At 44.3% G+C, this 24,294-nt stretch overlaps 1 protein-coding gene across 1 annotated transcript; it reads left to right on the forward strand.

Moving 5' to 3' along the window:
- Positions 1 to 183: 183 nt before the first annotated feature.
- On the forward strand, positions 184 to 23,480 carry tnrc6bb.1 (trinucleotide repeat containing adaptor 6Bb.1). Its single transcript, XM_080008892.1, has 21 exons — positions 184 to 512; positions 2,015 to 2,102; positions 4,003 to 4,024; positions 4,360 to 4,794; positions 5,063 to 7,975; positions 10,607 to 10,762; positions 10,893 to 11,086; positions 11,307 to 11,369; positions 11,712 to 11,870; positions 12,534 to 12,671; positions 12,885 to 13,058; positions 13,344 to 13,460; positions 14,796 to 14,994; positions 15,359 to 15,520; positions 15,727 to 15,894; positions 18,993 to 19,139; positions 19,499 to 19,591; positions 19,810 to 20,025; positions 20,243 to 20,313; positions 21,113 to 21,252; positions 21,434 to 23,480. The coding sequence occupies exons 2-21, from the start codon at positions 2,046 to 2,048 to the stop codon at positions 22,062 to 22,064; spliced, it is 6,255 nt and encodes a 2,084-aa protein (XP_079865018.1). The 5' UTR covers positions 184 to 512; positions 2,015 to 2,045; the 3' UTR covers positions 22,065 to 23,480.
- Positions 23,481 to 24,294: the final 814 nt, after the last annotated feature.

Genomic DNA, 24,294 nt, shown 5'->3' on the forward strand with positions numbered 1-24,294 from the left:
CCAAAAGGAAATAAATGACGTCATGTTTTTTGGGGCGAGAACACGCCCCCTTTTGCAAGAAGCCGCTCTGACCCCGCCCCTCCCCCTCCCTGGTCCTCCTCCCCCCTCTGATCAACAACCAGCGCTAGCTAGCTGCGCGGAGAAGCAAAATGGCCGACAGTAAACTAAGCGATCACACAGCGTTTGACAGCCGCCGAGAGGTTACCCAGCTTCCCTTCGCCATTTGAAAAACTGCGTTCGCGCGAAAAAAAGGATATTCGCTCGTCTGCATCTTTTTTTTTTCCAACGATTAACATTTCGCCCCACGGCGATGTCGTTTCTTATTCCGTTCAGCCTTGAAAGCCTCGAAGACCTAGCTTCCCGAGTTAGCTAGCCTGCTAGCTAGCTTTTCGTGTGTGTGTGTGTGTGTGGGGGGCTAGCTAGCTAGCTAGCTAGCTAGCTAGCTAGGCTGCTTGCGACAGGTCTGCAAGGATTTCGCACAGAAGCACTTTATGTTGTATGTGATTCCTGAGGTGAGTACCGACTGTGTCGATGCAATCTTTTCTAGTGATTATTTTATATATGGATATTTTGTAACGCACGTCGAGCTTTTCCCTATGTGCGCGTGTTTTTTTTTTCGCGTGCTGTGTTTTTGCTTGCTGCGCGGTACAAACGCAGCTGAAGTTGATGGTTTAAACCACAATCTGTTTATTCGGACGTAGAAGTGCGTGGTCGGTACGAAGTAGGGCGAACAGTTGTAATTAAACATCCCAACAGTGTAAAAACAAACATAATACATTGAATAATCAAAATGTTATTCTATGCACAGGATACATTACATTAAAAGGCTATGACGGGCTAGGCGGCAGTATGGTTTCTAGTATTGGCTGTGGGTATCAATAATAAAATAGCAGGTATATTCTGTACAGAACAATTCCAAATGTGAACAATAATACGGCGTGGAAAACAACGGACGAGTTTAAATGATGGCGATGTTATTATAGTATTTGGCCCTGGCAGCCCCCGTCGGTGTTCAGCTGCTTCACCTGACAGCTGCACCGTCATGCACACGGTGGAGTGCCGGGGTGAAGCTCTCAGTCCGGCCCATGTGCAGGGTAAGCGAGGTGGCGAAACCCGTTGCTTTGTGCGTCTCTTTACCGAGCAGAGCCGGAGACGAGGCCGCGGCGGTGACAGCAGCTGCTCGGAGCGTTTATCCGACGCGAACACGCTTTCGGTCTGAGAGAAGCATCGGGAGGGAGGGAGGGAGGGAAGGTCTCAATGTGCTTTCCTGAAAAAGCGAAACCTAAGAGGTGGATCGGCGTTGACGGTTTCGGCAGTGGCGGTACAGTTTTTAATGGCAGATTGGCACGCAGATCTCTACCAGAGATGCACCCACTGTGGGCGTGGGAGCCCCTTTCCAACCTGCAACTACCTTGTTGCTCATTGTCAAGCGCGAACTCGCTTTCTATTCCGAGTCCAACAGCACAGCCGGCCTCACCGTTTCTATATTTGTCCAGGTGGACGGCAAGCATAAGACCAGTGAAGACATAAGCCTTCCTGCCAACGTTTGAGACTGGATAGACACACACAAATGTTGTCTGCAAGGCCGTGGGAAGAAATGCCGATATTATTTATGACCTTTTTAATATGAGGCTGCACTAAAGATTGAAGACGCAAAGTAAATACGGACTCTTCAAGTGCACTGGGCTGCACCGTGTTATTGGTATCAAGTTTGGCTGCTGCCTTGTCTTGGTTGTTGGTTGCAATTGCAATCGTTTGTTGGGTAATGAATAATGCAGAGAGCAGGTTGGCAAGCTACCCTGCTACTGGTTAACGTTACAGTTGGAGCAACATTAACTACTTTTTTTTTTTGTCTAATTAGATCTTGAAAGTATTCCGGTTTAACTCAATTTATTATGTTTACATCAACGTTTCTGATTTTGTGTATCGTAATGCATGCATGTGTCTAAGCAAAATGATTTCAACTTGGTTTGCCATGCAACAAACACAAACAGCATTTTAACTGTTTCACCAGACAGGAGAATCAGGAAAGGGAACAGCAGTTCATGGAAGACAAGAGAAAAAAGAAAGAGGATAAAAAGAAAAGGGAAACCTCTCAGAAGGTAATGATATCACAAAAAACCCAATAGTTTACACTTCCAACACATGACTTCTGAAGTGCCATCATTATTTGCTCAGCTCATCGGGGGAAAAAACATCACATTTACTCTGCATATAATTATGTATAAATGTAGTCCACTGTTCATACCCTGTTGTGCATCTACTTTCCGACTTGACCTCATCTCTAATATGATTTGACCATAAAGATGTGGTTAACGTCCTTCCAAAGTGGCTGCCAAAGCAGGAAACATCTTCAGCCTTAATCAAAATGAGCTCATATGCTAATCGTTTGGTCTTTATCACTGTAGATTTTGAAGAATCGTGACGCTAAGACTAACTAGATGCTCAAATACGTTTGACAACATCAAATGGTTTTAAGCAGTGTTTCCCAGCCTTTTTTTCTGCCACAGCGCAGTACCGGAGCTTCTATGTTTTACTCTTTGGCGTACTGTAAGTTTTTCTAGCGCACAGGCACCTCTCACAAACTGCCGGTACTCTGTTCTGCCCTATCAAGTGACAGTTCAAGTGGACATATTAAAATGAAAATATCAGATTTTATTGCTGAGGGTTGCCATGACGTCATTGACCAAATATGTACATGGATGTAGTATTTATTTAGATTGTGGGCATCTGTGTTTTGCGCTTTGTATTTGGCACCTGTTTGGTCCGAAACAGCTGGTTTCACTCATTATCTATTCCACCAGTTCTGGTGCCATCGTTGGTAAAGGCTGCTGCCCGTGCTCTCTGGTTCAGGTGGATTAGAAAGCTCTCCAAGTTTGTATCAGGTGGAGAGACAGCAGGAAGTCATGCTGTGTTCCACGGGAACTCTAAAAACTGTAATCCGTGTTGGTAGTCCCATGTTTCCATGAAATCAAATCTATAGAGTACAGGTAGTCCTCACTTAATGACCTACCTGTTTAACGACCGTTCAGACTTATGACCAGCTCTCTGATCAGTCTGTATTGTGCGCTGCGTACAATTCCGCGGCGTCTCAGCATCAAGCATCTCATCGCGCATCACCGTTCTCAGTCTCAGTATGCACTACACTAGCATTCCCAATGGCCACGCTCCCTTACTGTGAAATAACACGCGTCCCCGCTTATCGACCAATTTGCTTAACGACCTGGTCCTAGGAACAGAACTCGGTCGTTAAGTGAGGAGTACCTGTAATTCAAAACGACTTTATACAAGTTAGAATAAATAATGGTCTATACAAAGGGAATGTTGTTCACCTTTAATGGTGCAGGCCCCTATGTTGCCCCGACGTCAGGTCTGTTATCTTGGTTAACCCCCCCCCCCCCAACATGTGAATACGGGGAGTACAGGCACATTTATTTTTACTTCCACACTTTCCACAATGAAATAATCCCACAGCATACTACTATTAAATGTCTTTGGAGTCAGGAGAATCGAAAGACTATTTACTCTTTCCTGAGTAACTTGTCAATTACCATATCTCTAATAGAGTCAAACCTTTTATCACTACCAAAAGTTCTCACTTTCAGTGTGAAACTTGAGCTTATTCTGACAAACAATATTGATTTTGCAACACACCTATTTTACGTTATTTATGTATTTTAAGTTATTCTAAGTAAACCGCACCACAGCAATTGAAAAACTCTGGTCTAAAGGACATTTTGAACCCACAGGGGGTGCTCATTTGTTTTCCTGAATATTGAAATAGTTAACTAGTTGTTTAACTGCATTTAACCAGTTATCTTTGTTAAAACAAAAATGTTGATTAGGTTGCAGAGCTAAAGACCAAACCTTTCCTATCTCATTTTATTATTTTGATATAGAATGAATGCAAGCGACAACCAAAACCTAAAATGTTGATTATTGGACAAGCAAGTGAATATTTCATATTTTCTAAGCAATGTCTACTGTATTCTGTAATTTCAGGTGCCAGAACAGAAAATCAAAGGTAAGTGTTTTTTGTCTATCCTTGTAATGCGCTCACTCCTTTTCTTTTTTGTGATCCATCATCATTGCATCTATATGTCAGTGGTTATCCGAAAGATTTCGACAAAAATTATATTATACTATTCAAGAACAGACAAATCTTTATATGACTGTATCCGAGAGTCGCATCAGTGGAAGTCAGTAGCCCACATATATTCTACATCCAGAGGATGACCAGTCTAACCACAATCTGACAATAAATAGCAGTGAAGAAGGGTTGAGTGCCTGACATTCTCTTGGACTTCTGACTGAAATCATGTCTAACAGGAACCTCTCTTACCCCCACCTACTCTGCAGTGCCAGAATCAGCCAAGCCCTCACCTACGCAGCCGCTCACAACCCCGGGCTCAGCGTCCCCCAGTCCTGGCCCCGCTCCCCCCTCCTCCTCCTGTCCTGGTGCAGCTGGGGTTTCTGCACAAGTCCCTCCCGGTGGTGGGAATAATGCAAAGCAGCGGGCTGCTGTGGCCAACGGACAGCCCTCCACCTCCTCCAACACCTCCGCCTCCTCTGGAAGCCAGACCCCACAGCAGCAGCGCTACATGCCCAGGGAGGTGCCACCGAGATTTCGCTGCCAGCAGGACCACAAAGTGCTACTGAAGAGGGGCCAGCCACCGTTGTCCTCGATGCTGTTGGGGGGAGGAGGGGGGGGCAGTGGCAGTAGCCGGGGAGCCACTCCACCCCTCTCCTCACAGGCAGGAGATAACCCCAATGCAACCACAGCTGGAGCCACAGGTAAGTTAATGTTGCAGAATCTAATAGTGATTTAAAAAGGAAAGAAATGTCCCATGCTGTGCATCCCTTAATGCTGACAGTGTTAGAGGCTTATGTGTACACTCTTCTGTTTGTTTGCCTTGGTATGAAATCCCCACAAGCTGGAATATGTTTATGAAGCTTTATTAATTAATTAATTAATTTATTTATTTATTTATAATTTAAAAAAAAAAAAAAGATGGGGGAAAAAGGCAAAAGTCGGTGTTTGATTTGTCCTCTTTCATTCCAGATCTAATCCCGGGTTCATCCTCCCCTTCACCCTCCTACTCCTCCTCATCCTCATCATGTGTCGCTGCTCCGTCGTCGTCTTCTACTACTTATGCAAATTCCACATGGGGGGCAGGCTCTGGCAGCCAGCCCCCCTCTCAGGGCTGGGAGAAGGTGATTGTGGATGGGACTGACCTGGAGGAGTGGCCGAGTATCCTGGGCGGGGCCAAGTTGGGTTCAGATGGGGTAGCAGGAGGAGCGAACAGGGAACAAGATGCCCCCCATAACAACAGTAGTGCCTCATGGAGCGAGAGAAACATCCAGCAGAAGGGAGGAGCAGCAGCAGCATCAGCAGGTGGTGCAAGGAACTCAGACAATCCTTCCCCACCTCACTCCTCTCCTCCTCCCTCCTCGTCATCACTCAGTGAATGTGTCGAGTCGGGTGGCGTCCCGTGGGGTTCCTCTGCGTCCTCTCAGGTTGAGGCCGGGCCAGGAGGTGAGGCATTCTACAATTCTAAAGTTTCCCATCTTCTTCCCGGGACTCAGGAGGGCCCAGTGAGCAGCTGCAACAACGGCGTCCCCGATGCCAACTTTAACCCAAGCAGCAACCCTTCTGCCTGGCCTGCCTTGGTGCAGGATGGGACATCGGCTTCGGCCAGTGAGGCCCCTCCTCTTCACTCATCCATTACTTCTGCTTCCCCATTCTCTGCCAACGCCACCCTCATCACCACTCAGTCTCTGCCATCCGCGAGTCAGGATGAAATCCTTCAGCAGCAACCTGAAATGGCCGTAGGAGGCAGAGCTGTGGAGGAGCCGCACTGGACGGGTCTGGGGCCCGAGTTGGGATCCGTGGGGTCAGGGATGGGAGCAGGGCTTGGACCAAATCAAGGAGGTGGAGAGGGGATGGACATTGGGCTTGCTGATGTTGAAGGAGGAAATGCTAGTCTCTCTGGCTCTTCATCCACCTCCTCTGCAGCCTCTTCTTCGTGGCGAGCCATGCCGCCAACCTCCTCTGACCTCAGTGCAGGTGCCTCACAAACTGATGGGTGGGGTCGAGGAGGAGGTGGAGCTCAGGTGCAGGAAGAGAAGTTGTGGGGCTTCAGCAGCCCAGGTGAGAGAACTGGATGGGGTGTACAAAAGGATGGTAGCTCAAATACCCCTGTGGTATCTCAGGGAGCTTGGCGAGGGGGGAGTTCGGAGTCAGAGTGGGGTGGTACAGGGGGAGGAGGAGATTCTGGTAATATTGCAATAGGAAGTGGAGGGACAGCGGCAGGAGGCGGTGGTGGTGGCGGTGGTGGCGGTGGTGGCGGTGGTGGTGGTGGTGGCGGTGGTGGCGGCGGCAGCAGCAGCAGCAGTAGTGGAGGTAGTGTAGGTGTTGGGGGCGGAGTATCACAGGACTCTGCCTCACCAATGTTTGCAACTATGACAAGAGCTTGGGACAATCAGAAAGGAGGAGAAAGCAGAGACGGCGCTGTGGGTGACTGGGGATCCGGAAGTGGGGGGCAGGGTGGAGGCAGAGGAGTTGGAGGGCCTCCGTCCTCCAGCGGTGGAGGTTCAGGCGCTGGGAGCGGTGGAGATGGGAGTGGGCCTCACAATCAGAAGACCGAGAATTCGTCTGGACGCCACCGCTCCCACCACCCGACCCCCAACGCTGAAGTGGCCTTACAGAGCATGCTCAGTCGGACGGACTTGGACCCCAGGGTTCTGTCCAACACTGGTTGGGGCCAGACCCAGATCCGACAAAATGTGGCTTGGGAGCTGAATACCAAGGCAGGGGAAGGAAAAAGAAACGAAAAAGGCACTTCATCTTCATCTGCGTTCTCATCGCCATCCACAACCGCTACACATGGTTCTGGGCACCCATCCAATACCAGTTCAATGACTACTGATCCATCTGCTGGTGCGCACATGTCCAGCACCAACTCTGCTCCTGGTTCAATGAGGGAAGGCTGGGAAAGCAGTAGCTCCCCAGCGCAGCCGATGCGCGGTGCTCACATGGTGGGTGGAAGCATGAGGAAACCTGGATCTCCAGTGGGGGACTCTGAGGGCGGCCAGGTAAAGGCAGCTGGAGGCTGGGGGGATCTCCCACCTGAGAGCCAGGGCAAAGCATGGGGGAGTGAAGAGAAGGAATGGGGCGATTGCAGGGGAAGAGGCGGGGGAGTTGGAGGAGGGGGGAACTGGAGAGATGTTGGAGAACAGTCTCGTGGGTGGGGTGCTGCTCCAGACAATAAAGGAACAGGAGGATGGAAGGAAGTTGGAGGGGGAGGAGACTGGGGACAGAGGGACTCCAAGCCCGCAGGGGTGTGGGGGGACGGACGAGGCAGAGGAAGAGGCAGCTCTGACGAGAGCTCCTCCTGGGGCAACGTAGAGGAAGGAGGACCTCAGAGGGGAAGCTGGGGAGGAGAGATGACCAGCGGCAAACCTCATCAGGAGTGGGGGAGTGTCAAGCCACATACTGCATCAGCACAGATACCAAACAGCCAAGTGGCACCAATGAAAGCCCCAAATCAACAGCAGCACCAATCACAGGGCCAGCAGCAGCCGGGTGCGTCCATGCACGGAGGGTGGGGCAGCCGGCCTGTAGGTGGAGGTGGTCCACCGTCCAAGAATCAGAACCAAAGTTTGAGCTGGACTTCGGGCCCGCTCACCCAGATCGTCGGGGGCGGGGTCGAGTCCACGGAGCCCAGCGGCTGGGAGGAGCCCTCCCCTCAGTCCATCAGCCGCAAGATGGAGATCGATGACGGCACTTCGGCCTGGGGGGACCCCACGCGCTATAACAGCAAGAATGTGAACCTGTGGGACAAGAAGAGTGCTGCGTCAGGCCCAGGCCACAATCAGCAGGGCCCGCCACCGCCATCCATGCCGTCGCAGCCCCCAAGAAGGCAGCAGGCCATGCCACCCAACAGGGAGTCAAACTCCAGTAACGCTGCAATGGGTACGTGAAAGACTTTACTACTGCTTAATAGTGACACTGCAAAATGGAAATCCAATATAGATAAATGATCATTCATCTATCTATCTTCAACTTTCACAGGCTGTGGCTGAAGTCAGGGCTGCACAATTATAATGCTAAAATGATAATCACGATTATTTTACTCAATATTGTGATCGCAATTATTTATCATGATTCATCCATTTTGGGAAACACAATTATTTTATTGCACTTTGTAATTCAACAGAAAAACTGCCTTCACAATAATAATGTAATGATATAAACCTATAATAAAAACTCAAATGTACAAATCTTTGAATCAAAATAGGACTTTCTTCACATGAATTCAGCGTGCGTGCGTGTGTGTGCGCCCCCCCGATTCTGTGCCAGTCCAATTACTTTAACGATACTGTTCTCATGCACTGTACTCGGAAAAATGCTCCAATACTCAAACCGGATACCAATGTAATGTAGTTGCGTGGTTGACACTCAAAAAAGAGAGCGAAAGAAAGGAAATGTCAGCTGTTTGGAGGTACTTCAAGGTAAACAAAGAAGTTAAACTCAATTATTTGTTTATCGGCTGACAATATTCTAACATTGTGCAGACTGCGTATCTACCTCTGTCACAGCGGAGCTCCTATCTTGATGAAAAGTTTCTCATTTTTTGAGACTTGATTCTAGACGAGTCACTCAGTAAAACGAGTCGTTCAATTTGACTCAGTTGGTTTAACACATAGTGGGGAAGGAGGACTTCCATTGAACGAAGGTGAGAAGAGTCGGCCATTTATTTTTGCAAAGTTCAATATAAATATAATATGAATGTATATTTGCACTTAAAGTGAAAGAGACTTTCATTTGAAGTTTGAACTGGACATTTCCATGTTAGTTATATATTGGGTCCTAATAAAACTCAGAGTTCTAGGTTGAATTGTACTGAAACTTTCCCATATTCAATTTTTTTGGAACTCTGTGAGTTTCATGATCTAATTTTGTTCCATAGTGAATGATAAACAGCGTCAAAATCAGCAATCTCACTATGTGGTAACTGAAAATTGCAGCGGTAGTCTGTATGCGCAGCTGTCCCATCAGTGTGATCAGATCACCAGATGTATTTGTCATCGACGTACAGCAGATCGGAATCTGCACGTCAGACAAAATCAGAAATAGGAATCAGCCGTAGTATAGTTAGCCGTAGTAATTAGCCGTAGTAGCTCGCATACGATGTGATGAGCCTCGTTACAAGACGGCTACGGTTTGAATACCAGATGGAGGCATTAAGCTGCAGTAACTCTGCAGTAAGTAAGCTGCAGTAACTCAAACACCACAGAGACTGTTGTGGTACCAAAATATTTTCCCAGGGTTGGCAGGTCTGATTCAGTCTTCTTAAAGCTATATATAAAGTTAAAATGTCTGCATTACAATAGTGGGATAACGGATAGAAGCTTACAAAAATGCACAGGGACAACATTTCAATTAGGAATTAAAAATAAGGCAAATCATAAATATATTTTTATGTGTGAATAGTCTGGACATGGACACAAACACGGCTTGTCGTGCCCCGCTCCTCCAAATTAAACATCTTTAAAACAGTGTGTTTTTGTTATTTTGAGTAAGGGGGAAGGGGCACATGTCCCGCGTCACCACGTTTTCTTTTATTTACAGTGATGACGTTAATGAGCTCAACCATGGTAATTTGGTGATAGTCACAGCCCTACATGGTACCAAATAAAAATGATTTTTCCTCAACAAGGTCAGTTAATTACACCTGCAGGTTTTTTGCAAAGAAAAAAACAGCCTATCCAGTGGTGTAAATGGAGACTCCAATATGCATTGCTGCACGTGCCCGTTTAAAAAAAAAAAAGCCCTGTGTGTCCCATGTCCATATAGCCTGTGTGTGTGCACACGCTCGCTCCACAGAGCCTGCAGTGGACTCCCGCTGGCACACAAATGCAAAGATTATTTCATTTGCCACATTGATAAATGTGATCAGACTAAAAAGAAGGGCAAATTGCACTCATTTACAAAACGTTATAGGCGTATTTATGCTGGCATATCATTAGCGCAATATCTTTTTGGACGCTTAGACAGTGTGGATAGCAGACAAATTGGAGATTAAAAAATATCTTAACCATATCATCCCCGGCCACGGCCTATTAATTGTGGGGGCCAATATCGACATTGCAATTAATATATGATTAAATGTGCAGCCCTAGCTGAAGCCCACACCTCAGCTCAACAGTTGCTAAATAACCAAAATTAAATTTAAACAGATCTCCTGTAAAGTTGTGGCTTTAACACTAAGAAATTCCAACATTCTCGTTGAAGCACTTGGGAAATGGTTCCATTCTGACGATGGTTGATGGTTTTTGCTGGTATAAATAGCTTGCATTGCTGTCATTGTTAAAACACGTCATTGATTTGTGGTGCAAGACAACGAACCGGCTTGTGGAAGTTATTTTCACTTTCATTATTAAAATGTATTTGTAATTAAACAAATTTAACCTCCCATTTGTAAGTTCACGCCATCACTCTCCTCCGTTGCAAGGAGATGGAGTCTTTATTCAATTTCATATTTGTTTGTGATCAAAATATATTTCTAGCTGCGCTTACTCTTTGACCCTCCTTTGTCGCTAGGTGCAGGTATGTGGGGTGGAGGTTCACAGTCTGCGGACAATGGTACAGGCACCTGGGGACAGACGACAGAGGCACCAACCGGCTGGGGTGACCCCGATCTTGAGCCTGTTAAATCCTCCAGCTGGGGGAACCCTTCTTCCAATCCCATCAAAACTGGTGAGATAACATTAGTTTTTTTCCATCACCCCTGTATTAACCCGTTCCAAAAAGACAGAACTTCAATTGTTCTGATTAACAACCCACACTATAAGTTTGAACATTTTTTATTTTTCCTTCTTTCCTCAAGGCTCCAAGTCAATGGAGGGCTGGGGGGGGAAGGGCGAGGGTTCTGTCGCCGCCTCTCGTCACTCCAGTTGGGAGGAGGAGGAGGACAGCGGCAGCGCTGGGGTCTGGAACAGCACCGGCTCCCAAGGGAGCGGTTCTTCCTTCAACTCTGGAGGCTGGAGCCAAAGTCACGGAGGGAAGAGAGGAAACATCAAGGTAGGAAGCGGAGGTGTCCAGACTTTCTCCATCAACGAGGGCATCGACATATTTATTTTACAAGTTTTACACTCTACGCTGTAGTTTTTAAACTGTGTGCTGACCTGAGCAATGACTTGAAACAACTTTCAACAATCATAAAGGGAGTGATAAATGTTACTATCTGATTTAATCCTATTTTATATTTTCTGTTTAATTTGCCTCTTTTTTTTCCCCAAAGGGTGGAGGCGGGGATAGCTGGGTGAACCCGGTTTCACGTCAGTTTACCAACATGGCTCTCCTGGTAAGTTTTAAGAACCTTTCTGAAAAATGAAAGAAGCATGCTTTTATTACAGTCTCAACAATGGCATGTTCATGCTGCTGTTTGTTTGCCAACAGTAACATTCTAAACCGTTTCAGATGGTTATTTCTAATTGCTGATTTAACTGTCACACTGACTTGGGAAACAGTTTTTCCATTAAGGATTAATCCAATATTCCAGTATAAGCCATAAATCAATCACAGCTCTCTTACATAACCGGAAATAATATCATGCACAATGGCGTATCAGTCCGCTCCGGCTGATTATTTCACGCAAGACTCAATGAATTTATCCAGGCGCTTGCGTGGTTCTATTCATTTTCAGGCTGACGACCCAAACGTCGACAAGAAAATGGAGGGTGATAAGCGAGGAATGAATGACTATAATGGAGAGATGCGTAGAGGAGGAAGAGGTGGAGGAGGCTACCGCATGCCAGGTTCGAAAGAGATGGGTGCTGGAGACCTGGGGCCCTACGGTGACAAGGTATGAGAACCCATCAAAATGATGGATTTTTTTTTGCTTTGACTGATGAGCTCTGAGAGCTCTCTCTCTCTCTCTCTCTCTCTCTCTCTCTCTCTCTCTCTCTCTCTGGATTCCATGTGAATTGTCTTCTGATTTATACTATATCAGTTTTGCAACATACTGTATGTACTAAACCACAAGACTGGTATCAACATTTCCAGCTAGGGCTGGGCGATATTGACAAAATTAAAGATCCCAGTATTTTTGACCGATACCTCAATATTGATTAATTGTGTATATACACCGATCAGCTACAACATTAAAACCATCACTAATATATTGAAAGCCATGAGAATACACTTAAAACTATAAATGGATTATTATTATTATTATTAAATATACATTGTGATTATCAACATCAATCAGAATAAAAATTGGAATCACATTTTCGGCCATATTGTCAAGCCCTACTAAGCAGGTAGAGTTATTAATGAGAAAGAAACAGCATTTAACTGGCCTGATATTACGATAACTAAAATCGATATTGAATACGATATCTAGTCTTATATCGGGATATATATGAATGTATTGCCCAGCCATATTTCCTACTTTTAAATGAACTCTTAAGAAAGTCAATCTATACTATAATGAATGATCATTATATCCTCTGATGATTTGCTGCAGCTGAGTGGCCATGGAGTGTTTGGTGGCAGTGGTAGCGGGATGCCTCCACCTCGAGGGATGCATCAGCCTGGCATGCATCCAATGAACCCTTCCCAGGGGTTACGTGCTCAAGTGCCTCATCAGTTCCTGTCTGCACAGGTACCTCTTTAATCTGCTAGTAGGCGTTGGGCAAAGTTTCTGTGAACATCTACATTTTGAATACAATATAGGTCGTCATGTATTCATGTAGATCCAATTAGATTTTTGGGAGTACTGTACACCTGGGGTGCTGTGTACCACATGTTGCCATCAGTCATCAGTTTATTTGTGTTCAGGACAGATAGGACTGAATTTGGTTCATTTGACTTGTAGGTGCCGGGCCCTATGCTAAAGCAGATGCCCTCTCCTGGCAGCAGTGTGAGTGGAGTAGTGGGAGGTGTGGGAGGCGTGGGAGGTGTTGGTGGAGGGGTGTTTCCTCCTCAGCTGTCCCCACAGCAGCTAGCAATGCTGAGCAACATTTACCCCCATGTGCAGCAGTTCCATTTGGTGAGTGATTTGCTGTCACAACACTATTGGGGCGCTCACTGATTGATCATTAGGTCACTTTTACACCGCAGAGTACATTCAGTGCAGTGCTGTGCAAACTGGCTAACATATTGACACGATACAATTGATTAGTTTATTTATGTTGGGCTGTGTTTTTATTTTTTATTTATTTGTTGTTTTTTTGGAAGATGAGTTTTAATTTGTTTTTGTTCAGTTCTGTTGATTGAAATAAACATTTTCCTGCATTTGTGTGTCCCGTCCCCCACTCTTCCTGCCGACCCACAGGCTTGTCAGCTCCTGCTGCAGCAGCAGCAGCAACAACAACAACAGCAGCAGCAGCAGCTTCTGCAGAACCAGAGGAAGTTCGCTCAGCCTCTCCGGCAGCAACCAGATCCACAGCAGGTTAGCCAGCCACAGCCTAATAGACACATTTAGGTCAAACTTTTTGAATTCCAAAATAAGTCTTGCATTTATGCAGACCTGCCAACCTGCATGCATTTTGTATACCAATTATGGAATTCTTAGGAAAAATACGCAGGTAAAAAATGCCAGCTGAAACTACTCAAAAAATATTCTCTTAATTCGCTCTCACTCAACATATGCTGATATGCAGCAGTACTGAGCAGTACTTTATTATCCACAGAGGCGTAACGCTGCGTTGTTGGGTAAAATGGGTAATGGGAGAATTAGAATAAAGCACAAATATGTGGCCGTTATGTTAACATAAAACGTGAGATGCACCGATCGATCGATCAGTGTCAGATATATTTTCCGATTTTGTGCCGGTCAAATATACACGCCCGATACTGTACTCGTAAAAATGCTCCGATACTCAAACCCCATGCGACGTAATGTAGTTGCGTAGTTGATGCTCAGAAAAGAGCGAAAGAAAGGAAATGTCAGCTGTTTGGCGGTAGTTCAAGGTTCACAAATTTGATTGATTATTTATTTACACTTCTTATTTACTTATTTATGTACGCTATATATACATCTCATCTCATCACCGTTCTCAGTCTCGTTCCCGCAGTCTGTCAGTATTCACTACACTACAGTTCGCAATCACCACGCCCCCTTACGTGAAATAACATGGGTCCTTGCTTATCAACCTGGTCCTCGGAACGGAACTTGGTCGTAGGGGAGGAGTGGAGGAGTACCTGTATAAATGTATATTTGCACTTAAAGTGAAAATTGATTTTCATTTTAAGTTTGAACTGGACATTTCCATGTTAGTTATATGTTGGGTCCTACTAAAACTGGGTGAGTTACAGGTTGAATTATACTGAAACTTGGTGACATTTCCATATTCTTTTCTATTGAATTGCATCACGTACGAAGTGATGATCCTCGTTACACTACGACTACGGTGTGAATAGCTGACAGTTATTAAGCTGCAGTAACTCAAACGCTACGGAGACTTCCTGTTAAACTATTGCGGTACTGTAAATATTTTCCCAAGGTTGGCTGGTCTGTTTATTGCACTTAAGTAATTTGAATGTGGTGACGCTATTACCAGTTACATTTATAGTCAGAATCCAAAGTATAACTTCAGCCATGAGATTGGTTGGGTGGGTCACTTAGGTTAAACTGATGCTTGTGTGAAGTCAATGTCAAAAAATGGGCCCTAAATACAGAAACCCTATCTTTCCAAGTGGTACAAATTTGTGACTGTGCAAATACAAATTCCTACACATCTAATGATGCTACTCACATTACTGTCTTACACCCTGTCCTCTACAGCTGGCCAGGATCATGGCTATTCTCCAGCAGCAGAGACATCAGCAAGGAGGAGGAGTAGGGGGATTAGGGAGTTCCAAACTGTCTCCCTCTCACCTGGGAGGGGGCACAGCCAAACAGCCAATGGTAGACCCTCTACCCCACCATGGAATGGGGGGGGCCTTGTCAGACCTACATGCCAAAACACAGGGGATGTATTCTTGTGAGTCCTGTCGGCAACTTGTATAAATGAGTATCAGGGTTTGATTAATTGGACTTGCTTTGATTTCATTCTCGAAACCTGTTTTGGTGTAATGACTGTTGTGCAAATGTGTTTCTCCCCAATGACACCAATTATATCATGTGTTCAGTCCTTATTAAAGTTGATTTTTGTTAGAAGGTTATTAGAAACGATCAAGTTGCAGTTGTGCCAAACTACATTATATGGACATCTATGCAGATAACCAAACATTTGCAAATGTATACATATTCACTAATCTATGTAAACATTCCCTGTAGTTTTCAGACTATATTAACCCCATGGATTTAGCTGTTGTTTGATGATGGTGGTGTTCTCTTCCTGAAAGGGCTTGCCCCTGGAAGCAACTCTTCAGGACTGGAGCTGGGTGCCATGATGGGAGGAATGGGAGGGATGAAGGATATAGGAGGGCAGCAGTCCCGCTTTAAATGGATGATGGAAGGTCACTCCCCCGCACCGTCCCCCCCAGAAACGGCCCTTCACAAAAACGGTAGGTGACAGATGGTTTGAAAAATCGAATCCTGCAAAGGTGAGATTCACTTCTGTGTGAATTCAGGACCAACCTGCCTCAAGACTTGCACTGCGTCAATGACAATCCTTCGGTGTATCTGAAATGAATTAACCACTATGTAAATGTTTTGAAGCACATCCATCGATCTATTTGACCTTGTGTCTGTTTTGCATTCCAATCCTAAGGCCCTCTACCCAACCCTATGAAGGGGAGAGGAGGTTCACCTTACTCCCAGTATGAGCTGCTAGGGGGTGATGCTTTAGGCATTCCCCCTCAAGGCCCGGCAGACAACTGGCACCGGAGCCCCGGGAGCAAGATGGCCACCAAGCCAGGCCCATCCAGCTGGCCCCCAGGTAACTGCTTCGTCGGCCCTTCTCAGACTTGATATGTTGCCTCCAGATTCTGTATGGATAAGTTTGAGACTGATTGAAGTCCGGAATTAATATGCATCAACATGCGTCACCAGTGTCCACTTGTGATCCCATTTAGCTTCCCTGCTCAATATGCAACAGCATTTTCAACCTTATATTTTCAGTTGAACTGATACGATTTTTACTGAAATGCTGTGATGGTTTTTACTGACACCATTTAAATGTGTTTTCCCCCAGACAGTTAAAAATTTTATAGATTTATTGATGTGGTCAAAGTTAGATTCACTTTTTACTAACTTTCCGCACACTGACAATCCTGCACTGAACTGAATTGTTAAGTAAGGCCTATCGAATGCTGAATGAGTTTAACAAAATTTGGTCAATTTTTAAAAGAAAACATGTGCTTCCACTTGTGTACATTAGATATACAGTCATTGAATGCTATCAGGGATATGGCTAAGTATTGGGCAGGGATTTGATTAGATTTCAATACAAAGGGTTTGAGTATTTATTCATTCAATTTGATATTGATGAGATGGCTTGATACAATTCTATATTGACATTTTATACACATTGAGAATTGCTACCAACTTTTCAGTATAACATCTGCCGTGCATAACCAAATAATTTCAATGACCAATAATTTCCATCTGGTATAGAAAAATATTTAAATTAATTTGTGATCATGGTAGTATTTCATTTAGGTGGGAAATGGTCACATACAAATTTTCCTTACAATTTTTAGAAATTGGAAAAAATAGAATAGAATTGTATCATACTGTATTTATTTATGCCTTTGCAATGAAATGACAACCATCACCTACACCTCCAATTCTAAGATGATCTGATTTTCAGCGGGACTTTGGGGTGTACGTGGCTAGCAGATAGCCTGAGGCGATTAGACAATTCTAATGCCAGGTCTCAACAGGTTCTAAGTCTCTGTGGTGTAGCACTAGTACAAGCAAAAGTTGACCCTTGTTTTTGTGGTTGAAATTAACACTAAATTACTTGAGATTCGACTTGGATTTGGAAGTTAAAGACTTGTGACTTGACTTGAGACATGACTCAAATGGCTTGTTTGTGTTCATTTTATGCTTTTTCAGTTAAAATTTTATATTAAATATTAATGTTCATTGTTGTCAATGTTCACATTACAAGTAGAGATGCATAGATCGATGACGAGAATCAGCCGGTTTTCAGCTTGATTGGCCATGACCGGTGACCGGCCGATCAGTGTCAGATATATCAGATTCTGTGGCGTTCAAATTTACACGCCTGATAGAGCACTCATGTACTCGTTCTTGGAACAATGCTCCAGTACTCAACTCCAATACCAACGTAATGTAACATAGTTGATGCTCAAAAAGGGGAGAAAGAAAGAAAATACTGACTGTCTGGAGGTATTTCAAGGTAAACTAAGAAGATTATATAAATTATTTATCTAGCGCCTGACAGTTTCAAATTTGTGCAGACCTCGTATCTAGAGCTGTCATTACAGGGGCGCGTCTGCTCTGGTTGTTCGTAGTGCACGAGCGCCGCTTGTGATGAAAGGTTCGACTTTTTTGAGACTCGGTTCTTGACGAGTCACTCAGTAAAACAAGTTGTTCGATTTAAGCTAGTTTAATGCACGGTGAGCGAAGGAGTGAACAAGAGTGAGAAGAGTCTGCCTTTTATTATTATTGGGGTTTTTTTTTTGCAATGATAGCAATTTATTTATTTTGCAGTGGCCAAGTACCATATAAATATAATCGAAAAGCGTGAAGAAGTGAAAGGGACTTTAATTTAAGGTTTGAACTGGACATTTCCATGTAGTTATATGTTGTGTCCAGTTATACTGAAACTTGGTGACAGGCCCATGTTCTGTTTTATTGGAACTCAGTGACCGTTCCGTGTTGTATTTTATTAGAACTTGTGGAGAGTTTCATGTTCTATTATTGTTCCATAGTAAATAATGACCAATAATAAACAGTGTCATAATTAGCAATCTCACTATTGTGGTAACTAAAAATTGCAGCATTAGTCTGTATGTGCAGCATAAACTCAAAATGATCGGACGACAATGTAAAAGTTATTTAATTGCCAAATGTTTTATTATGAACATACATTTGAATGAAAATCAGAATCGTCCAAAATCTGAATTGGCGCGTCAGACTCATGTCGGACAGAATCGGGCAAGAAAATTGCAATCGGTGCATCTCTAATTACAAGTGTCAGTTTGACGTCACCTGGCATGTGAGCGCACACTGGGAATGGCATTGTCATGATTGACGGGCAATTCCAGGATTATTTTATTTTATTTTTTTTTTAATGAGGTGGCACAGGGGGGACCAAGAACCAGTAAGGGGGTGCCTGACTGGTTCCGACCGAGCTGGTCTGCTGCAGAGCTGGTCCGTTGCCAATGGAGCTGGTCCGCATTGATCATCGTGGTCGTTGGGAACCTCTGCTATAGCCCAATGCCGTTTTGGGGGGCACCGGAGCGACCAAATATTTTGGAAGGGCAGTGCCAATCCCTGCCATCTCTTTCGACACATTCTTAAAACAATTCTCCATAAAATTTTCAAATTAAAGATCAATTAAAATTTGAACAGTTGTCAAAAAATCAACATTTATTTTGATTGGGAAGAAATTAAGAAACAAAAGCTTTTTTAAAGTTTTGTTTTTTGTTTGATTACATCTATTTTACTGAATATCAATAATGATAAACGAAATACGTTGTCATACTTTATGAATGGGTTAGATTGGCCAATATTATCATTATTAGACTGCTACTAATACCTTGTCTTTTCTCTTTATACAGACCGGATACTGCAGGTTAGATTGCAGTATCTTGGAGAGAAAAAAAGTGACTTGACTTGGGACTTGACCTGTCTTAACTAAGGCCTGTGATTGACTTGCCGAAGGGAAAAATGACTTGGGTATTGCTTGAGACTTGGACCAAATACATTGAAACTTACTTGTGACTTGGATTAGAGAGACTTGGTCACTTGTCTAGTTCAGACAACTTTTATTTATCTAGTGCCAAAATGCAGTTAGTCGGGTCTAATTTCCAGATGCGCTTGTCTTTGTTATCATGGTGACAGAGTTCCAGCCCGGTGTTCCCTGGAAAGGGATCCAGAGTGCTGGAGACCCAGAGTCTGACCCCTACATGACCCCTGGTAGTGTTCTGGGCTCCCCAGGTCCGCCTAGCCTAAATGACTCCGACCACCAGTTACTGCGAGACAATACAGGTACTTGCAAATAATCAAAACCATGCCAGCCTTTTGGTGCTGCATTCATTGCATTACAGCAACTCTTCATACCTGCTTGACCCAACGCACATTTGAAAGAAAGTGACAAACTACATTAACATTAAACCTAAAAGGTCTCCATTTTTTCCAAAATTAAAGTAGTTCTAGGATGGCAATGACTTTTTTTGGCCCGTGTTTAAATTGAATTTCCTGATTGGAAGATGGCAGTACAACAAATAATACACATTACCATATACACATATTCAATTGTGGATCCGGGAAAATGTTTTGAACACAAAGCATTGCTCTTCTGTTGTAGTATAATTTGTACTTGTGTATTCTCCTGCTGTGTATCACAGGGCCAAACCCTTCCCTCAACACCTTGCTGCCTTCACCCGGTGCCTGGCCCTACAGTGCCTCAGACAGCTCCCTTGGCAATGCACACGGCAGCGGTACCTGCTTTTTATTTATACCTTCTATTCTGCCTTTATTGCTCTTTCTTATTGGCCTTTATCACCTTTTTCTTTGTGTGTGTGTCCTTTTTTTTTTTTAACAATAGATTTTCAGTAGCTACACTGTTTTCTTCACTCTAGTTTCTTCTCCAGTTTTTATTCTGTGTTTAAAAACTCCTTATCCCCTTCATCTGTCCTCCTCCCCATTTCCTGTTTAGCAAAGTACTCCGAGTACAAGCCCAGCTGGCCCCCAGAGCCCATCGGACACAACAAGCTGTGGAAGACCAATCGCAACAGTTCTCAGCTGTCGCGCCCCCCTCCTGGCTTAACCAATCAGAAACAGGCCCCACCCTCCCCCTGGGGCAGCGGAGGCCCACGATTGGCCAGGGCATGGGGAGGTGGAGGAGCTAACCAGGACTTGAGATTTGGGCCAGGTACTGTTTACAACTTGTCAAGAAACTAGAAAAGATTTAACTCTTTCAAAGCCAACATAGAACCTCACTGTGTATGAAGTAAGATCGATCAAAGCCAATCCAATGCGATTTTGAAGTATAAAACTTAATAAAGATGTCTTCTGTGTTTTTTTAAATTCACATTTCTAATGTCCATACTAATTGTTTCTTACCTTATACCCTCCTCCTCTCTATTTAGGCTCGGCTTGGAGTGATGGTGTAGCCTCAAGAGGCAGCTGCTGGTTACTGCTAAGCAACCTGACCCCTCAGGTAAAGTAGGAGGTTTAAGGAATAGGGTGAAGGTGACAAAAGATAATCATGGAGACTGTCCTAGGAAGTGGAAAATATCATTTTCACTGGTGGTGAAAATTATATTTGTCTGGTACCACCAGCTGTCAAAGGAGATGGTGTAGAAGGGAGGGGAAGTCGGCATGAGGGCAATTCAGAATTTTTATGTCCGAGCAACCTGTCATCGTGGCACAATATATTGGCTCCATTAAGTAATATGGCTGCCCAGACATTGGCCTGTGTTTAAATTAAACAGTAGTTTCCATTCATCAGCATTCTCCTTCAGTCGTGTATCTTATGCAAATTGTACAGAGTCATGTGTGACCCAGCTGTAATTGGATTGGGAAGTCGGATGATCCAATTAATCATTAGGGATTGCATGAATGAGGCTGACATGGAAGGGCTGCTCTGGGAAAAACATAGAATGTAATGTATTCCATTTTGCAGCCTAGACACTCACCCCTTACCGCCAAATAGATATTATAGTAAAGCACACAGACCTCCTTAAAAGTCTGCACGCATGTGTGCATGTCCATGGACACTCGGAACAGCCTTGGATATCCAAAGTGGTGTATATTTACTCTCTTGCTACATAATGTATCACCACACACAATATTATATACGGAATCATTCTTGTGTAACCTTCTAGACTGCCTGACCTTTTCCCGTGCCTAATGGTCAACTACAGTATGTTGAGGACAATTAGTGTTGTTGCATCACACACACTGGCAAAGTTGTTGCATCCCACACCTAACCAACGTCCCTCCGTCTTTGCCTGTAGATTGATGGTTCCACGCTGAGGACTATCTGCATGCAGCACGGCCCCTTGCTGACTTTCCACCTCGGCTTGACCCAGGGCAGTGCTCTGATTCGCTACAGCAGCCGACAAGAAGCAGCCAAGGCCCAGGGTGCACTGCACATGTAGGTTGATCCACGACATCTCTTTACTCCGCACTCCTTTTGTATAACTTAATGGCCAACTCAACAGCACACTAGTACATAAGTACACATTAGTGGCAGACTGTTTTGTGGAAATATTCAATATTCATCCCTCAACCTTTTTTGGTGTATTTTAATATCTCTTAAAACAAATCTCTCCTAGGTGTGTTCTGGGCAACACCACAATCCTGGCGGAGTTTGTGAGTGAGGAAGAAGTTGCTCGCTATTTTGCACATTCCCAGGCTGGGGGGGCAGACGGGGCCGGCCCAGGAGGGGCCGCAGCCAGTGGGGCACAAGGGGCATCTGGAGCAGGCGCTGCTGTGGCGAGCAGCGGAGGCAGCTCCCCGGGGAGCGAGCGGGGTGTTGCAGGGACAGCTACGAGCGGTAATGGAAGCGGTGGTGGTGGAGGAGGAGGAGGAGGAGGAGGAGGAGGGGGGGGCGGCGGAGGAGGCGGCGGCGGCGGCGCAGCATCAGCAGTTCTAAGTAGTGTGGGCTCCTCCAGCTCCAGTTGGCAGAATCTGGATGGTACAGGCGGTTCCTCTGACTCCTCCTCGGCCCAAGGACCCGGGCTGGGCATATTCTCCCAGTGGAGCACCAACGGGGCAGGGGAGGGAGTCGGTGGCGGAGGGGGCGGTGTGGAGTCTGGGAGGTCTGGGCTCTGGGGAGCAGTGACGGTGGGTTACCCTAGCAGCAGCTTGTGGGGGGCACCACAGATGGAGGAAAGGCACCAAATGGACAACCCTGCCGCACTGTTGCCTGGCGACCTGCTGGGTGGAGGCGCGGATTCCATCTGATTTGCCCCACACTTATAAGTATAGATTTAGACACATTGACACGACATACACTGGGGAAACACTTGTACTTACTATAGCATACACTTACATACACAAACACATACCTTGTATGCATATTGATGTACTACACACACACACACACACACTTGCATACAGATACATGGTATGCATATTAATGTACACACATATAGCAAAAATGTGAGACTTGCTTACACACATTCTCGTGGCCAGACTTAAGCTATTATATAAATAAATGCAGGGACTGTTAGATGTGTATACGGCCTTTTTCCACAGATGAAGATTTCAACTGCTTAGACTTGAACCTGTAAAAGAATGAAAAGTCAGTCTGAAAGACTTGACCCGACTGGATTGCAATGTCCTTAGTAAAAGGGGACTTATCAACAGATTTACATACACATGCACACACCAAATACAGAAGAGCCTTCAGACAGGTGGGCACTGTAAACAGCATTACCTGCATTGTAGAAGAGAACTTAAATTACTACATAATGTGAGGTTGACGTGCATTTTGGGTTCATGTACCTTGAAAATAGAGACTGAATCCAGACACATGCAAACACACAGCTCTGATTCACGACAGAACTGTATCTTACTGTGTATGTTAAGTTTGTTTTTTGTTTGTATGTATGGTTGTTTTAATTTTTTTTTTAATTTTTTTGAGAAGTGGAAATATTGAAAAATGTTGTTCCATTTTCAAAATGCTGACCTCCTACTGTTGTGTCTCACACACTCTTATTCTCTCTCAATCACGTTTGTTACTGTTGCAGTGATGAAAGTTGAATTTCTGGCAGTTTGAGGCTATATTTCATTTCTCCATGTGTCGCATATTGTGCACATTATGACGCACGGTATGTAAACGTGTAAGAGTGAGTTTGAGACCAAGTTAGTGGATTAAACCACCCCCGTTTGTGTGAGTGAAGATAATGTATGTGCGCATGTTACTGCCTGTCCTAAGTGTGACTAAGGCTGCTTACTTTACAGAAGGTCTATTCAAAAAGTTTTGAGTGTACTTGGTATACTGCTGTGTGTTCAAGAAATATTGGCACTAATGCTTTTTCTCTCATTTTAAGTTGTGTTTTTTAGCAGACTTTTTTATTGTCCGACCTGCAATAATTAAAAAAACAAAAAACAAAAAAAAACAAACAAAAAAAAAACAAAAAACATTAATGACACAAAGAGCTGAAGGCATATGCTTCGAGAAAAAGGACATGCCAAATCTTATCAAACTGTGTGGAGTGGTTGGGAGGGGTGGGGTGGGTTGTTTACAGATGCAGAAACAGAGTTACCATATGTTTTTATGTTCTGTTGTTGTGTATTCGTTTTAAATTAAGACAGGCTTTAACACTCCTGTTCAGTGTTTTCGTTTTGAGATTTTACAAAGAAAAAAATATTTAAACAAATGAGAACAAGATTAATAATAAAGATGAAAGTATTGGCTTCTAAATTTGTCGTGATCATTTTTAAAGATGTTTTTGTCCGTTTGTGTGTGTGTGTGTGTGTATGCGGTTAAAGTTTCCACGTCTCTTGTTTCGGTGATCAGGCTTTTCAAAATGGTTCACTTTCCATGTTGCATTGGAGCCATTTGACTTGTACATTTACCAGCGACTGAATGCAGTACAGGGTTTAACTCTTGAATGCATTTCTTTATCAGCAGCAGACAGAAATGAGCTGTTATGCACCCTTTGCCGTTTTTACCACCAAAACAACCCTAGGTAGTGTATATCGATGGCAATCATCCTGCTCCTTTTGGAAATGATCAACCTCTAATGCATTTCTAAGCGTTATTATTTAATGGACTTTAAGTGTAAGTCATTAGCAGGCAAAACTCATGTTGCTTTCATGGCAGTTTTTTTTCTGGTAACTTGAGCTTGCACAACAAAGATGGGAACTTAACCATTACACCACTGCTTTTGTACACTACGCATGAGGTCTGCACATTGCGAAAGATGTTCATTTACAGTCAGCTGTTCAGATGGAAGATACGTACTGTATACATGAGCGCAATGTTTTTGGCCAACGTACTTAACATAGACTTGTGTCCAAACCAAATGTAACCACTTATCCGCATATGGTTCCTATTAGATAGATCCTTGGAGGCAAATTGCAGTGTTACAGCAGCTCACATCAAAACAATCCGCAAAAACAAAGTATTACAAATTAAAAATGAAAAAATTGGAAATATTCAGTGAACCTAAAAATGGACGAAGCC

This window comes from Zeus faber (assembly GCF_960531495.2).
Source record: "Zeus faber genome assembly, chromosome: 11".
Classification (NCBI taxonomy): domain Eukaryota; kingdom Metazoa; phylum Chordata; class Actinopteri; order Zeiformes; family Zeidae; genus Zeus; species Zeus faber.

Bases quoted from the DNA above. Each gene is read 5' to 3' on its own strand.
- tnrc6bb.1 (XM_080008892.1), top strand. From the start codon at position 2,046: ATGGAAGACAAGAGAAAAAAGAAAGAGGATAAAAAGAAAAGGGAAACC. The intron at 11,871-12,533 runs GTATGAGAACCC...GATTTGCTGCAG, and splicing joins TGGGGCCCTACGGTGACAAG to CTGAGTGGCCATGGAGTGTT. The intron at 15,895-18,992 runs GTAACTGCTTCG...TCATGGTGACAG, and splicing joins CCCATCCAGCTGGCCCCCAG to AGTTCCAGCCCGGTGTTCCC.